At 50.7% G+C, this 15,695-nt stretch overlaps 1 protein-coding gene across 8 annotated transcripts in view; it reads right to left on the reverse strand.

The window, feature by feature from the left end:
- Window positions 1-2,731: 2,731 nt before the first annotated feature.
- The window catches only part of MAP2K5 (mitogen-activated protein kinase kinase 5), a 228,634-nt gene continuing 215,670 nt past the window's right edge, over window positions 2,732-15,695 (reverse strand). For all 8 annotated transcript variants that reach the window (XM_019725621.2, XM_074327520.1, XM_019725620.2 and 5 more), the window contains one exon: window positions 2,732-3,197. In XM_019725621.2, coding sequence (XP_019581180.1) covers window positions 3,093-3,197 — 105 coding nt within the window. In that variant the 3' untranslated portion in view covers window positions 2,732-3,092. The remainder of the gene's footprint in view (window positions 3,198-15,695) is intronic.

Here is a 15,695-nt window from a genome sequence, read left to right on the forward strand (position 1 = left end):
GTTTGTACGCATGCTATAGCTGGGACACATGTGTGCACAGTCACACGCACGTATGTAGTGCTTGGGGAGCTGTGGTTAAGGGTGGGGTTCCGAGTTCCAAACTGTGATTTGTCACTGACTTGTTGGGTGACCTTGCACAAGTTTCTTGGCCTCTCTGTGCATCAGTTTCTCCATCTGTAAAATGGGCAGAATAATATCACTTACCTCATGGGATCATTGTGAAGATTAAATGAGTCACTAGCAAGCCCTCAGCACAGTGCTGGCTCATTTTCCCCACCACCCGTGGCTTGGGATTTGGGGATGACAGGCTTGCTGGGTGCATCTTCTCAAAGCAACGATAAGCGTTAAGTCTGGGTGGTGGCTGGTTCACATTCCGGGGTGGTCAGGCCCCTCTGTGGAGCCCCTGAGCATTCCCACTCACTGAGTGCCCCTCACTGCCCTGAGCACTGACCAGGGAGGAGCTGCCTGAACGGCCTGGGCCTCAGCCAGTTCTGTGATCTTCCTAGTCCCAGGGAACAGCAGGTGCTCAGTAAGGAGTTGAACACTCTGTCTGGGGCCTGCGGCAGCTGGAGGCCTGCACCACCTTGAAAAGTGTGGAACATGATGAGGACTCAGACCCTCCACAAGGAAAAAGTGATGCCTCACTAGCGTGGCCCCTCCATGGAGGACTGAGCCTGGGCTTGGAATCACAGCCCTGCCACTTTTGGCCACTCAGACAACAAACATTTATTGGGCACCTGCTAGGCCAGGCTCCCTGTTCTTGGCACTGGGAACGCCATGCCAAGAAAACACCAGAATCTCTGCCCTTGTGGAGTGTACATGGTGCTGGGGCGGGGGTGGGGTGTGTGTGTGGGGGGAGTGGAGAGGCAGGGAAAGGAGGAGACAGAAGAGAGAAGAAATTGTCAAACTAGTGGTTTGTAGAACAGTACCAAGTGCAGTGGAGGAAATGGTGCCAGCAAGAGGAGCATGAGTGCCAGGAAGCAGGTGTGGGAGAGTTGCCATTTGAAATAGAGTGGTCAGGTCAGGACTCACTGAGATCCCATTTGAACAAAGACCTGAAGGGTATAGGAGTGAGCCAGGTGGAAACGTGGGGAAGAATGCTCCCATTCCAAGTACAAAGGCCTACATTAGTCGGCATAATACAGCTGCCAGTCACACATCAACCAAAGGTTTAGGTCTAGCTCATTTACCAGTTCAATGCAGGTGGTTCCTTGGGTGGCCCGTTCCTCCACACGGTGATTCAAGGATTCGGGCTCCTTCCATTTGTGGCTCAGTCTTCCCGCACCTCCTGCTGCAGGCATTCTTTTCATTTAGCAGGAGGATGGAGAAAGGGGTAGTGGAGGAGGCACATCTGCATCTTAAGCTTTCTGGCCGGGAAGCAACATGCCATTGGCTCTCATTCCATTGACAAACACTAGTCACATGGCCCGTTAAATGCAAGGGGAACTGGGAGATGTCCCCGCTGCGTCGTCCAGGGCTGGGCAGCGGCTTCCCAGCTGCTACACTATGGAGGGAGTGTGAACCTTCTGGGGTTGGCTGGCTGTCTGTGCCGTGGCCTGAGGTGGGGGGGGAGTGTGTGCCTGGCTGTCACGGGTCGGTGAGGAGGCCCGGTGGCTTGGGCAGAGTGAGTTGGGGGTGATGGGAGTTGGGGTCAGAGATAATGGGGGTAGATTGTAGGGTGACACCGGCCATTGTTGGGTCTTTGGCTTGTCCTCTGAGCGAGCTGGGAGATCCCGGAGGTTCTGAGTGGGGCATGATCTGCCTGGCTTTAACTGGCTCCCTCTAGCAGCCGTGTGGAAAACAGACTGCCAGGGGCAGGGTGGGAGCAGGGCCTGGCAGGAAGAGGCTGCTGCAGTGATCCAGGAACGGAGCCTTGGATAAAGATGGGAAGTGGTGGAATCAATACATTTTGAAGGCAAAGACAACGGGACTTCCAGGTGGGCTAGATGGGGGGTGTGAAGAGAAATGAGTCACGGCCAAGTCCCAGGATGTAGCTTGGGCCCTGGGAAAACAGAGACGGGAACGTGGTGGAGGAGGTTGTGGATGAGTTCGGATGCCACTTAGACCTCCAAGGGGAAACCGGAGCCTCACTGAGCCTGTTCCTCACCTGTAAAATGGGGGTCACCACACTTACCTGGAGGATGGTTGAGAAGATTACCTGAGAAGATGACTGAATAAATAGCCTGAGGTGAATAAGGTTCGCTGGGTGTGGGGTCAAGGGCAGTGGGGGGCAGCGTGCTATAAAGGGGAGCCGGTGGTGGGGAGTGCGGGTGGAAGGAGGGCCTCTTAGAACCACCTTTTCCAACTCCTGGGCTCCTGCCCCCTCCTCACTCACTGCCCAGGGTCAAACCACTGTGTTGGAGCTCCTGTTGCTGTCGGGACAGCCCAGCCTTCGCGTGGGACAAACCCCAGTCCAGCAAGGAGCACATGATGGGGCGCTGAGATGTCAGCTCTAGTGCTGGCTCAGCTACTCCTGCTGAGGGACTTGGTTTGGGGACCTCCACGCCTCGATTCTGGGTCTGTCAATTGGGCTGGGCTGTGGGCCTCATCCCAGAACACCATGAGGTACTCAGGTGCTTGCAAGTGCCTGGGGAAGGGCAGCTCCATGCCCGGGGGGGGGGGGGGGGTGGCACTGCCACACACCCCTGCTGAAGTGGGAGCCCCCCCTCCCCCAACCCTGGGTGGGTAACAGGCACCCTGTACAGTACATCCCTCATGGGGGAGACAATCATAAAGCAGTAATACTTTTATTTCCATCAGTGCTGCTGATGGCACTTGACCCTTTACAAATAAAAACGTTAGGAAAAAGGAAGAGGGCAGGTGCATAGGAGCCTCCATTTGTTGATGCTCCCACCCCTTTACCTTCCCCCCAGTCGATGCCTCCAGATAGGAGGGGGCGAAGCTTGACCTGGCCAGGGCTGGCTATCCCTGATGGCTCCCTAGGCGAGGCCATCTACCGGCGGGGCTGAAGGTGAGAGCAGGGGAGCCCGGGCCCAGCAAAGCTCTTCTGGTGTAGACAGCAAACGGAAAGGGTGCGACAGGTGGGGTTTCCGCTTGGTAACCAGTCCTGGGCTTTCGGCACCCCACAGGCCTCAGGGAGGCCCCTGCTGGCTGCGCCTCTCCTCCAGCGCCCTGCACACCCACATGGACACCACAGTGGCGTTTCCATCATTGAACTGCACGATGAACGGGTGGCCCTGCGGAGAAGAGGAGTAGGTTGTGACAGGCAATCCCCAGACTTTGTACCTGAGTATCCTTGCCAAGGCCTGTTCTCAGGCCGGACCTTAGTTCTTCTCCCCAGCCGCCCTCTGAAGCAGGGAGGGTGGCGATCAGTCCCATTTCACAGCTGGATGACTGAAGTCCAGGGCAGAGCAGTGACAGGTCTGGCTGGAGCACTCACTGCACACCTTGGGCTCTGCCTGGTCTCGGTGACCTTCTCCTGAAACACCAACCAGCCTGAAAGCTCCCCAGGGGTGAGGGCCTGTCTTAACTCTGTACTGCCTGCCCCGCCTCAGCCCGCCATCACCAACAGCTGGCCAGCCAAAGCCGGGCTCCTCAGCTGCCAGCGTTCCAGTCCAGCGCCTGCCCAGAGACCAGAGAATCATAGTATCAGAGGCTACGTTAGTTTCTTCCAGTTTTCTTCTATGTCTAAAGCTCTAGGAATAGGTCCCAATCTGTGAGTGGAGAGAAAGGAAGAGGGATGTGCCTGTATGTGCAGATCTACTCTGGTGCCTAGTGAGTGCTGGGCACTGGATTCTGAAGGGGCCAGTACGGTCTCTGTGGGCCTGGCTTGGGCTACTTAGTCCACAGGCAGGCTGGGTTATATTTAGCCAGTCCCCTCCCCTGCTGCTCTGAAGAATCAAGATTCACACTCCCAATCTTAGGGCCTCCTGGGAGTTCCCAGGGAAAGCCAGAACAAAGCAGGCAAAGCATATAGTCAAGCTGGCCACAGGTCAAAGGTAAAAGGAAGTCAGAAAAGCATTCTCTTCCTTCCTCACCAAGTAGCTTCTCTGCTAAGGACTATATACCTGCCTGCTCCCTTCCCTACCAAAAAGGGTAACCTGACACTCATGGAGCCACAGTGAATGAGCAGAGAAGGGGGGCTCCAGCTGCCCTGCTTTCTCCTGCTTTCTGTGCCCTTCTTGGGCTTCCTTCCCGCCTCCTGAGCTGGGCTCTCAGGGCTGCCTTCCCAGGACACGCCAGTCTTCGCCTGCAGCCCTGGGAACGGCCAGCCCCTGGCCACATGCTCAAAGCTCCGAGCTGCCTCCAAATGAGCTCATCGCGTGGCTGGGAGGGATGGGGCTTCAGGGTTCCGACGCCCTGGGTGCCTGGACCCAAGTGTCTGCAGGAGCAGTCGAGGACCAGGCCAGGAGAGGGAAAGGGGCTGCTCTGTCAGGCCTGAGATGTCTCTGGGGACAGGGAGGAAGAATGTCCAGGCTTCCTCAGCCTGGGCTGATGTTTCCCTTCACCCAGCTTTCCCAATCCAGGCAAGGAAAACCACCCCTGAAGCAGCCTGCATGCTCGAGCTCGAAGGTACACAGACCTGTCAGAGGTGCAGTGGGAGGAAAATCAGCTTGGAGGGTGCCAAAGGCACCTAGCCCAGGCGGGGACTCAGCGAGGCCATCATGGAGCAAGGCCTGGAGCCCAGCTGGGTGCCTTCTGTGACCTGCCCTCTGCACTCTGGCGGGGGGGGGGGGGGGGGGGGGCTCCTAACACATCTGCAGGACCTCCACGGGAGCACGCTGCCGGGGAAGGGGAGGTGGAGGCCAGGATGGTGCGTGGCTGTGCTGCACGCAGCACTCGCCTGGGTGGGGGCTGAGGCAGGAGAGGCCCAGGAAGGACTGTCTTGGCTCCCACATGTTCCCCCCCCCATGTATACGCGTACCCTATACCTGCCTTCCCAGACCGCTGCCTAGATTGCGGGGCTTCTTTCTCAAGTCAGAGAGTGTGCATTTCCTTTTCAGGAGGCTCAGGAGAGGTGACCTTGCGCCCTTGTGAAGAACAAAGGGAGAAGCTGTGCTCAGGAGCCGATGGGCCCCTCCCACGAAGCCTGGGGTAGCACAGTGTCACTTTCCCAGAATGCCCGGTGACTTTGGGGCCCATATGCTCCATCTCTGTTATCATCTGCTCGGGAACAAGCAGAGCGGAACTGCAGGAGGGGAGAATGGAGGCATTCCTCCAGTTGGGAAGGCTGATGGCCGCACTGCAGGGAAGCATTTTGCCCAAATGCCCTGGGAGGAGGGAGGAGAGGGTCGGCATCCACTGCTCTGGTGGAGACTCTGCCCCTTTCCTGCCCTCCTTGGCTGGGAGGTGACTCCCATTTCCTGCTAATCCCTGACGCTTTACACCACCTTGCAAGGGAGTGACCTGGATGAGTGGCTGTCCCCAGCTATTGTTGGCTGGTTTGGGAGGGATGGGAGGAGGAGGAATCACAGAGGGAGACGGGAAGGGTGGGGTGGGGGTGGGGTGACAGACAGACAGACATGAAGGGGCATCCAGGGCTGCACCATGAGTTTTGGAGCTGTTGGTAGCAAGGACCACCACGTGACTGAGCACACTGAGAAAGCTGCTGTGCAGGGACTGAGGCATATAGAGCTTCTCAGAGGTGCAGCAGGAGAGGGCGTGGGAATGGCACTGGGGACGCAGGGTCCATGGTACCCGGGCCTGGCAGCATCTCTGCCTGCAGGGACCAGGAGCATTTCAGTCTGTGGCAGAGGCAGCAAGTCACAGACTTGGGCACTAGAATCTCCACTTTACAGATGAGGAAATGGAGGCCAAAGGCTCATGGTTGACCTGACTGGGTTCCCCGAGCTGGGACTGGACCAGAAGTCCTGTAACTCAAACTCACTGCCCTGGGCTGTTCCCTGGACTGATTAGGGTGGACAGAGGGAGAAGCAACACCCAGATTGCAATGCCCCCCCCGCCCCGCCCCTTATTTTTACCATGTGATTCACGTCTGCCTGGCTGGAGGTAGGACTGAGCCTGCAGCTTTGAGCCTGACCCTTCCAGTGCCGTCCTTGGACACACTTACCTCTGCTCTGACTTCACTCTCCCTCCTCCAATCGGCCCCGTGGGAGAAGCAGGGAAAGTATACCCTCACCCCATTTTACAGAAGAGGAAACAGGCTTGGGGAGGGGAAGCGACTGGTTAAGTGCTGGGGCTGAACTCAGGTCTTGTGGTTTCTACTCTTGTGCATTTTCAGGGTTGGACTGCGTCCCCTGTGACCCTGGTGTATGGCTGATACTGCCCCAGTCCCATGACATACGATGCAGGGATTCCTTATGAGTTTAACGAGCAAGCAAAATAAATGTGGTGGACAGTTCTGGGGACAGCATGAAAACCACTCGGCCGCCCTGAGATGCTTGAGTTTCCAGGTGGCTGTGGACAGGTCTGAGCAGATGCTGACCCAGCCAGATGCTCCAGGTGTCGGGGCCAGGCCGGGCTCCTGGAGATGGGTGGAAACGGCACACTGAGTAACACACGGCGAGCAGCACCATGCACTCAGTGCTGTGGGCCCGGCACTTGCCAAGGGCTTTGTCCTGGTTTTGCCACTGAATCTCCACCCTCACTCTGGAGGCGTACACAGCTATGCATCTCCACCCACCAGATGAGGAAGCAGACACTTAGGGACCTGTCTGAGGTCCCTGAAGCAAATGGCTGGACCCACGACATGGGTCCCCTGATTCCAAGTGCCATGCTCAGGACCATGTGTCCTCCTGCACCTGCCACCAGAGAGCTGACTTCACAGGCCCCTCTCCGTTGTCTCTGAGACCCAGGGAAGGCTCCCGCCCCCTGCAGAGCTTGGGCGAAATGCGCATCCCTCCCAGGCAGAGGAACTCAGGTGTGGCCAAGCTCTGGCAGCCCCATCATGCTACAAGGAGCAGCGGGAGCACCGCAGGGCCCACGTCCCTGGAGCCAGCGCACCCACATGCTGCTTATCGAGAGCACCCCCTGCCCCTGACACCTAGGCCTCTATCCTCCACACAGACAGCGTGTTAGGGGACACTGGGCAGTGGCTGGCAGGGTGCGTGCAGGCTGGAGCTGCTGACTGATCTCACTGGCCTCATCACCAGGCAGTGGGAGCCACTCTCATTTCCTGGATTCTCTCAGGGCCAATTGCAACAATTAAACCGACGTGGGTTGAAGTATTATGGTCCACAAACTTCGCCACAGAAGATGGAGACATAATGAAGGGAAAAGGATGGGACTCTACGAGGCAGAATGGAACCAAAAGTGGGACACGAAGGAGAGCGAGAGACACGAGTCAACAACAACCAAAGACGACTGGCGTCACCTGGTCCAGACGCCCCCGCCAGTGGGCTGAGAAGCAAATCATGGCTGGCGCAATGAAGGGTGCTGGGGAAAAGCCAGCAACTCATGAAGAAGACTTGTAGTTCAGTATACTCTCTCCTTCATCTGGGCATTTGTGTCCAGTGTTTCACTAGAGTTTGACTCTCTCCTTCTGTAATAATGTCCCTCCTTTTTTGCCCACCCATTTCATCACGATGAGATTGACAGGAAGCTACTCGGGAGCCCCTCCAATGTGGGAGCGCTCTACCCTTTTACCAAAGGGGGCAGGGAGGGGAGGGGTCAGTGTGCCCACCGTGTGGGCAGGAACTGGGGCCTGAGCCTGCCCCGGGGCGTAAGTGCTGCCTGAGGCTCAGGTGTTTGGACTCCTAGTCCAGTGCTCATTCACTGACATCTCTCCCTGCGCTCAGTTGGGTCTCGAGTTTCTCCCCAAGTAGGAATTTATCTTTCTGGGGTCTCCATACTTTATTCTCTTGTATAACTTTCAAAAGAACATCATGCATTTAAGCCATTTAACAACTTGCTGGTGTGGCTGCCAGGCCTGGTCCGCAGCAGGCCTGTGGCATGGCACGGTAAGCTGTACACTCTGCATGGCTCAGCCATTCACCACGCACTTGCTGTGCACCTCTGGCTCTCTTACTGCTGCACCTGGCCTCGAACCCTCCCAGCACCCCCATTTATAGATGAAAGAAACTGAGGTGCTAAGAAACGTGATGTGGGGCAAGGTCTCAGAGCTAGGAAGTGGCAGAGTTAGGGTTTGAACCCAGGACTCTTCTGCCATGGAGGAACCAACTGCTGTGCTCCCTGAGTTTGATCATGGCGAGTTTTAAATTTCTACTTTTAACAAAGAGTACCCTGTACATTATAGGTGCTCAACAAGTAACTTTTAACTGATAAACTGAGGGGAGGGTGGCAAAAAGGCTCATCTGTGTCCTCCCTGTTCTGTCGCATGTGTCAGGCATTTCTAATCAAATAACTTATTTAACCTTCAGCCACTACTAGGTATTAGTATTCTCCCCATTTTACGGATGACAAAACTCAATCAGAAAGGTTAAGAAAACTGTCCAAGGCCATGGAGCTTGACTGTGCCCAAGCCCTCAGCCATCACACTGCTATCCTTCCTTAGGGCTGGCGGCCAGCCTGCCCTCGGAGCTCATGCTGGGTGGCCTGTCTGGTAACCCCAGCGTCCCTGGTGCTCCATCCTTTCTCTTGGGGTCTAGACTCTAGAGCAGCAGGAAGAGGGAGGCCCAGGGCCTGGAAGAAATTTCCCAGAGCTACAGAGACCAGACCTCTGGAGGGAAGAGCAGAAGGAACAATTAGAAACAGGATGCCTAGCAGCATACGGCACCCCTAACCTCAGCTCTACCTCTACGGAGCCTGCCTTTGTCAGCTCCCAACAGGCGCCGTCTCTCCCAGAAGGAGCTGTGCAAACACCTTGCCGACGTCCCTGAAGCACACACTCTGCTGCACGTCTTTGTCATCTGAGCTCGTTTGATCCTAACGTGAGACTGGAAGCAGCTGAGGGGAAATTACACAGCTGCCAAGAAAACTTAGCTGGCCTGACTGGTAAGCGACCGGCTTCCGCCGGAGCCTGATGTGGGATGAGAAGCCCCGCGGGCTGCGGTGGGCACGCCCAGGGGGAAGCTCCACATGCTGAGGCTGCTCTAGACTCCCCGGGAGGTAGGGGTGGCTCTCTGGACCACAGGACTCCCCTCCATCAGGGCAAGCCCCAGACCACCAGGCACACCCTCTCCAACTGAGGATGCTGCACAGAAGAGAATGCCAAGGACCCCTGAGCCTGTTTAAGGAAGCAGGCCTGGCCCAGTTACACCCCAGTTACAACACAAGTAACGAGTCCAACAGGTGCTCCAGCGAGCTGGCAGTGGCAGTCCTGTAAGTAGGTGGTGCCTGTAAGAGGTGCAAGGTCCACACGCTGCCCATCACTTCACGATTCCTTGCTGGGCCTGCGAGCCTTTCTTGAAGGCTCTTTGCATGTCCCTTTGGGATTCCAGCCCTAGGGGCAGAGGTAACACTCAGTCTCTTCTCAGAGTCTGGTGCCGGAGGGTGTGAAGTGTGCTGGGGCTTCTACAGATGTTTGGTTCAAATTGTTAAGAAATATTTTAAACTGCATTTGTAAAAACCTAATTAAAAAATAACACACTCATCTACATTCAGCTCAAAATGCTGATGTCTCATGAATGACTTCATAAAGAAGTGTCTACAAGGAATACTCACACATTCATGCTAAAAAACCACTTTTTTCTGTATTAAACTTGAGGTTCTGCTTTAATTTTACATAATAAAAAGCATTTCAGGGCCAAACGTTCAAAACTACCTATCTAATCCTTACTTATGCAGGAGATAACTTTAGATTAAAGAAGTTAAATGATTTATATTAGATGCACAGATGTCCAATGTCTGCCACACTGCTGACAAGTGGCAGGGCAGCAGGCAGCCCTTATAATATGAATCACACGAGCTCGTACGTCGGCATCATCCCTGGGGTCAACGCTTCCTTCCAGGCTCATCACCAGGGGCAGCTGGGGAAGGAGGTGGCTGGATTGACGCTGCAGAGGAGCCCCCATGAGTGGCTCAGCAGAGAGAAGCTGAGGCATTTCAATACAATTCTTCTCTCTGCCCCTCTGTGGGGTGATGCAAGGGGCCAGCAAACCTCTCTCCATCCCAGGTGTTGGGAAGACTTGGGAAGGGCCACAACTGCCTCACCGAGAGCAGAGACACTACAATGGAGGGAGCCTCCATTCTCTGGTTTCATCCTTATCCATGGAAGGACTTCTGTTACCACACTCCTGAGCTCTGTCCCCAGGCAGGAAGAACTGAGTAGGCCGGGCTGGGCACACGATCTGATCTTTGCCCACTGGGTGGGTAAGTTCTGCCCTCTAGGCAGGCTCTGAACCTGACGGGGCTGCAGTTGTTTACCTCTCACTGGGACTCAGCGCTCAATTCCCCGCAAGGCCACTCGGGCCACAACAGGGAAGCACATCCTTCCATCCAGATCTTTACAGAAGTTAGGCCGGTACGCCCTTAGTGTTACTGCTCAACTGGTTTTGAACTCGGGGAGGCTGTGTGCTGGCATGGCCTCCTTACCCCCACTGCATGCCACTGCTCTCTCCTCCTCCTGGGTGGGTCGTGAGGACCAAACGAGGCACCTGTCTGCAGACGGTGTTTCACAGACATACACTGGGCAGCGTGAGGGGTGATTATTATTCCTTCACACAGAACACATCTGGGGTGGCGTGGCAGTAAGGGGAGGGCGGGAGCCTTGTCTCTGTGCAGCTAACGTGGAATCTGCCTGTCCACCTAGCCTGGCTTAATTGGCCAAATGCCATGGGCGCAGAGCTTTCCGAAGCATCTGTTCTGAGACTGCTTTCTCAGCCTCTGATTTCTAAAGCTTTTCTATGGCTGGAGGTGGGGGGATGTCCTTTCCAGCCCTTCAGAAAAGACATTCTGAGGTCTTTCAGAAGACCTCAGAAATGTTTTGCAGCTGTAACATGCCATTCCAATCAACCTTCCTGAGTTTATTCTTCACAATTGCTACAGAAATAGATGTTTCTCTCCAAATATTCAATTATTAGCAGCAAATTGCTTACCTCTAGCCATCCTCGACTGTACACAGGCATCTAAGGGGGCCAAAGAGCTCTCCACCTTTCATCCGAGCAGATCTAAGTGTTCCTACACAGAGTAATTAGTCCGAAAACAGTCCATCAAGAGAACACGACGTGGGGGCAGCAGGTTAGCTCAGGTGGTTAGAGCGCCGTGCTCTTAACAACAAGGTTGCGGGTTTGATCCCCACATGGGCCACTGTGAGCTGTGCCCTCCACAACTAGATTGAAACAACTACTTGACTTGGAGCTTACAACACACTTAAAATAAATAATAAGTTGGAAAAAAAATAAAAAAGAGAACAGACGTTTCCAGAGGTCTCTGAGTCATTCTGGGGCCTGTGCTGACAATGTGGTGCAGGGAAGGGACACGGAATCACTCCAGTGGGCCACAGTGAGGGGCGTAAACACACGGTGCCAGCACTCATGAGCTGGTGTCAGAGGGAGCTGAGCTGTGGGGCTGCCCTGGCAGGGCACTGAGATAGGATGGGGGGGGTGACAGGAGGGGGGATGCCGGGGCCCCCAGGCAGTCTTGAGCTGGGCAGATGCCCCGAGGAGTCAAGATCAGAGGGCGCCAGAGAGACAATGAGGGCCTTGCTCCAACAATGCTGAGGACTCGTCTGAGAGGCTGAATCTGCAGCATGGTCTAAGCAGTGAATGTGGGGCTAGCTACAGGTGTCTCGGTGGCCAAGTTTTGTCTTTAGGGTGATGGCTGTGTGGTGGTAAGCTTTAAAGATGCAATGCTTGGAAGGATGCATTCTCTCCTGCCCTCTTTTGTCCTCACCCCTTGGGATTTGACGTTTGAGCTCTGAGACCTTGGCTGTGTGTGTGTGGATGTGCTCATGTGTGTGTGCGTATGTGGGCATGTGAGTGTACAGGAAGGAAGGAAAGAAATAATGAGAACAAGCACAGTTTCTGGTACGTTGTGGGAGCGCAGGAAGTTTGTTGAACAAAACAGAATGGAGTGATTCTGATGGCATGAATGAAGAGATGATGAGAGACTAAGACAGCTTAAAAGCTCTCCCTCTACAAAGCTCTCACCATGCCAGATAAAAGGGAACATTTTAAAAAAGCACAGCTGAACTCATAGAAAAGACGGGAAATCTGCAAGTGCTAAAAATGAGGGAACTGAAAACCAGAATCATGAGCGTGTGGATGCAAGTGTTGTGGCTCTAAGAGGAGCTATTGATTCTAGGAAGGTAGGACCCGGGTAAGTGTGAAGAACTAAGAAGAAACAGGAGGCGAGGTCCATCTGGAGAGCTGACCCTGAGACCTTAAACAAAGCTGGGACTACAGAAGGGGTGAGCTAGAAAAAGCCCCCCATCAGCAAAGGGGACGAGAAGATGGCTGCGAGGGGAGTTGCCCAAGAAACACAAAAACGAAGCGGAGCCTATGTAACTCTATGTTCTGAGAACCCCAGGCTATAAACTAGCATAACATGGATTTTGACCTAGTGGTGCTCTGGAGCGTCTCTCAGAAACATACAGAAAGCCATTCCGGGAGATACTTCTGACGATCAAGAATTTCCACAGGAATAAGCCCCACTCAGTATCAGCTTACAGTAAAAACTCCAAAACATGCGAGGAAACAATTCACCATGGACAAGAGTCAGCAGGCCCAATACACAGGAGGATCAGAGTTCTCAGAACTGAGATAATAGAAAAATAATTGGAAAGAAAATGTAAAAAAAATGTACATCTGGAAAGATTAAAGACAAAGGAAGAAAGTGAAACACTAAGAACAAGATATTATGAAAAAGAGAACAGGGACTTGAAAAATAATCAAATGTAACACAGAAATAAAACACATAGTCACTGGAAAAAAACAAAAGAAACTCTTTGTGACAAGCCAGGCAACAGACTGGATACAGCTGAGGAGAGAGTCAGTAAGCTAGAAGAATGCGCTGAGAAAATTGCCCAGAGCACAGTACAGAGGGAAAAAAATATTTTTTAAATGTTAAAGAGTAAGGCCTAGAGGAAAGACTAGAAGAGACTATACACAGTGGGTGAGGGGCAATATCCAGAGAGATAATATCTGGAATTTCTGAGAACCAGTGAAAAATGGGAATTTTCAGATTCAAAAATCACAACTGCCCCTTGGCTGGTACGATAGCAGGAGCTGCCAACTAGTGTGGGAGCCCTACTTCCTGCCTTCTCTTACCTGACTGGGACATAGTGTGCTGTCTTATTTAAGCTGCTGTTTCTTTTCTGTCATATGCAGTTGAAGCTAATTCTACCTAATATAAAGGTAAGAGACTGAGCCTAAGACTGAGTACTGTTTGGAAGGAGGGTATATTTAGTGATTAACCTTAGACATTGCTAAATTAAGTTAAAAATTTAGGGATAATCAGTAGGCAACTAGGAATAGAATATAATTTATAAACCAATGGAAAGAAAAAAAGGGAAGAAAAAAATTAATCTAGCAGAGTGGAGGAAGGAGAATAAAAGTCAAGAGTACAATAAAGTACAAAATGGATAGTAGAAAAAATATCCCAGTGTTATCAATAAGCAATAAATATAAATGATTAAACTAATCAAAGAAAGTCTGAGATAAAATTAAAAACACTAACAACGAAATGCAGAGATTTGTCTAAAACAAAAGAACACAGAAATGATGAAAACAAAGGGACAGTAAAACACAGCATCGGTATATTAATATCAGACAAAAATAAAATTTAAAGCACAATACATTAGAAATAAAGAGAGTCACCACATAAGGATTAAAAGAAACACTTTGAAATAAAGTGTTTATTAAATAAATATATTTATTTATTAAATAAATAAATATTAAATAAATATAATATTTTGACACAGGCAGCTAACATCACCACCTTAAAGCAAACACTGGCAGAACTGCAAGGGACAAAAGACAATACATTTCAGCATAGTTCTCTTAGTAACTGATAGATCGAGCAGGTAGAAAATAGAAGGCCAAAGTATTTGACTAACACAATTAACAAGGTTGATCTACAGGATGTAATTAGGACACTGCATTCAACAATTACAGGACACACAATCCTTTCATCAAGCAGAGGGGGGAAAAAGGCCATGTAGTAAAGGAGTCTCAACAAATAACAAAGATCTGATATTATACTGACCACATTCTCTGACCACGGTGCATGAAAAGTAGACACCAACCACAAGATAACAAAAACCTCTGAGTATTTGCAAATAAAAATACTTCTAAATAATTCATGGGTCAAAAAAGGAACCCTCATTGAAATTGGAAATTACTTAGAACCAAATGATAATGAAAATATTACATGTAAGCATTTGTGAGATGCAGCTAAAGTAACACTTAGAAGGCAATTTATAGCTTTACATAGATTATTAGGGGAAAAGGATGGAAATTTTATGAGCTAAGTGTCCAATTCAATAAATTATAAACAGAACAAAAAGTAATTCTAAAGAAAACATAAGACAGCAAGTAATAACATGAAGGAATTAAATAGTAAGATTTTTACTGATATATCCCCTCATGCAAGGGAAGTAAGAGAAAAAATAAACATGTGGGATTATATCAAACTAAAAAGTTTTTTCACAGCAAAGGAAACCATCAATAAAACAAAAAGGGATCCTACCGAATGGGAAAAGATATTTGCCAATGACATATCTGATAAGGGGTTAATATCACAAATTTATAAAAAACTCACTCAACTCAACTCCAAAAAAACAAACAACCCAATTAAAAAACAGGCAGAGGACATGAAGACACATTTTTCTAAAAAGGACATACAGATGGCGAACAGACATATGAAAAAATGCTCAAACTCACTAATCATTAGAGAAACGCAAATAAAAACCACAATGAGATACCATCTCACCCCAGTCAAAACGGCTATCATATATAAATCAACAAACAACAAGTGCTGGCGCGGATGTGGAGAAAAGGGAACCCTCGTGCACTGTTGGTGGGATTGCAGATTGGTGCAGCCACTATGGAAAACAGTATGGAGGTATCTCAAAAATCTGAAAATGGAACTACCTTATGATCCAGCAATTCTACTCCTAGGTATCTATCCGGAGAAATCCAAAACCTAATTCAAAAAACTTTATGCACCCCTATGTTTATTGCAGCACTATACACAATAGCCAAAACATGGAAACAACCGAAATGCCCTTTGGTAGATGACTGGATTAAGAAACTGTGATACATTTATACAATGGAGTATTACACAGCCATAAAGAAGAAAAGAAATCTTACCATTTGCAATAACATGGATGGACCTAGAGAACATTATGTTAAGTGAAATAAGTCAGACAGAGAAAGACAAATACCATATGATCTCATTTATATGTGGAATCTAAAGAAAAGAATAAGTGAATGAACTAATAAAAAAAGTAGGAAGATATCAAAGAGGTGATCAATTCAATAAAATGCTGGTTCTTTAAAAGGTTAGTCAAGTAGATTAACCTCTGACAAAATTGGTAAAGAGAAGACACAAGCAAACATCATCAGGAAAGAAAAAAGAATACATAACCACAAATCCTGTGAAATCTTAAAAATAATGAGGACATACCACGTGAATGATACGAAGCCAACATGTCTGAAAATTGCAGAGTGATGACTCAGCAGCAGAGAGAGAGATGGAGGGAACAGTGGCAAGGGTGGTAATGGTGGTGACTGGGGGTGCCAACAAGCATTGACCAAGTCACAGGTTGCCAGCTCTGGTGTCACACGTTTAACCTTTGCAAGTACTTCATATCCATTGTTTCACCTTAGTTCAAGAAGCATCCAATTAAAATTCATCTTAGTATCAGCTTTTCT

Source organism: Rhinolophus sinicus, linkage group LG03, assembly GCF_036562045.2.
Source record: "Rhinolophus sinicus isolate RSC01 linkage group LG03, ASM3656204v1, whole genome shotgun sequence".
NCBI lineage: Eukaryota > Metazoa > Chordata > Mammalia > Chiroptera > Rhinolophidae > Rhinolophus > Rhinolophus sinicus.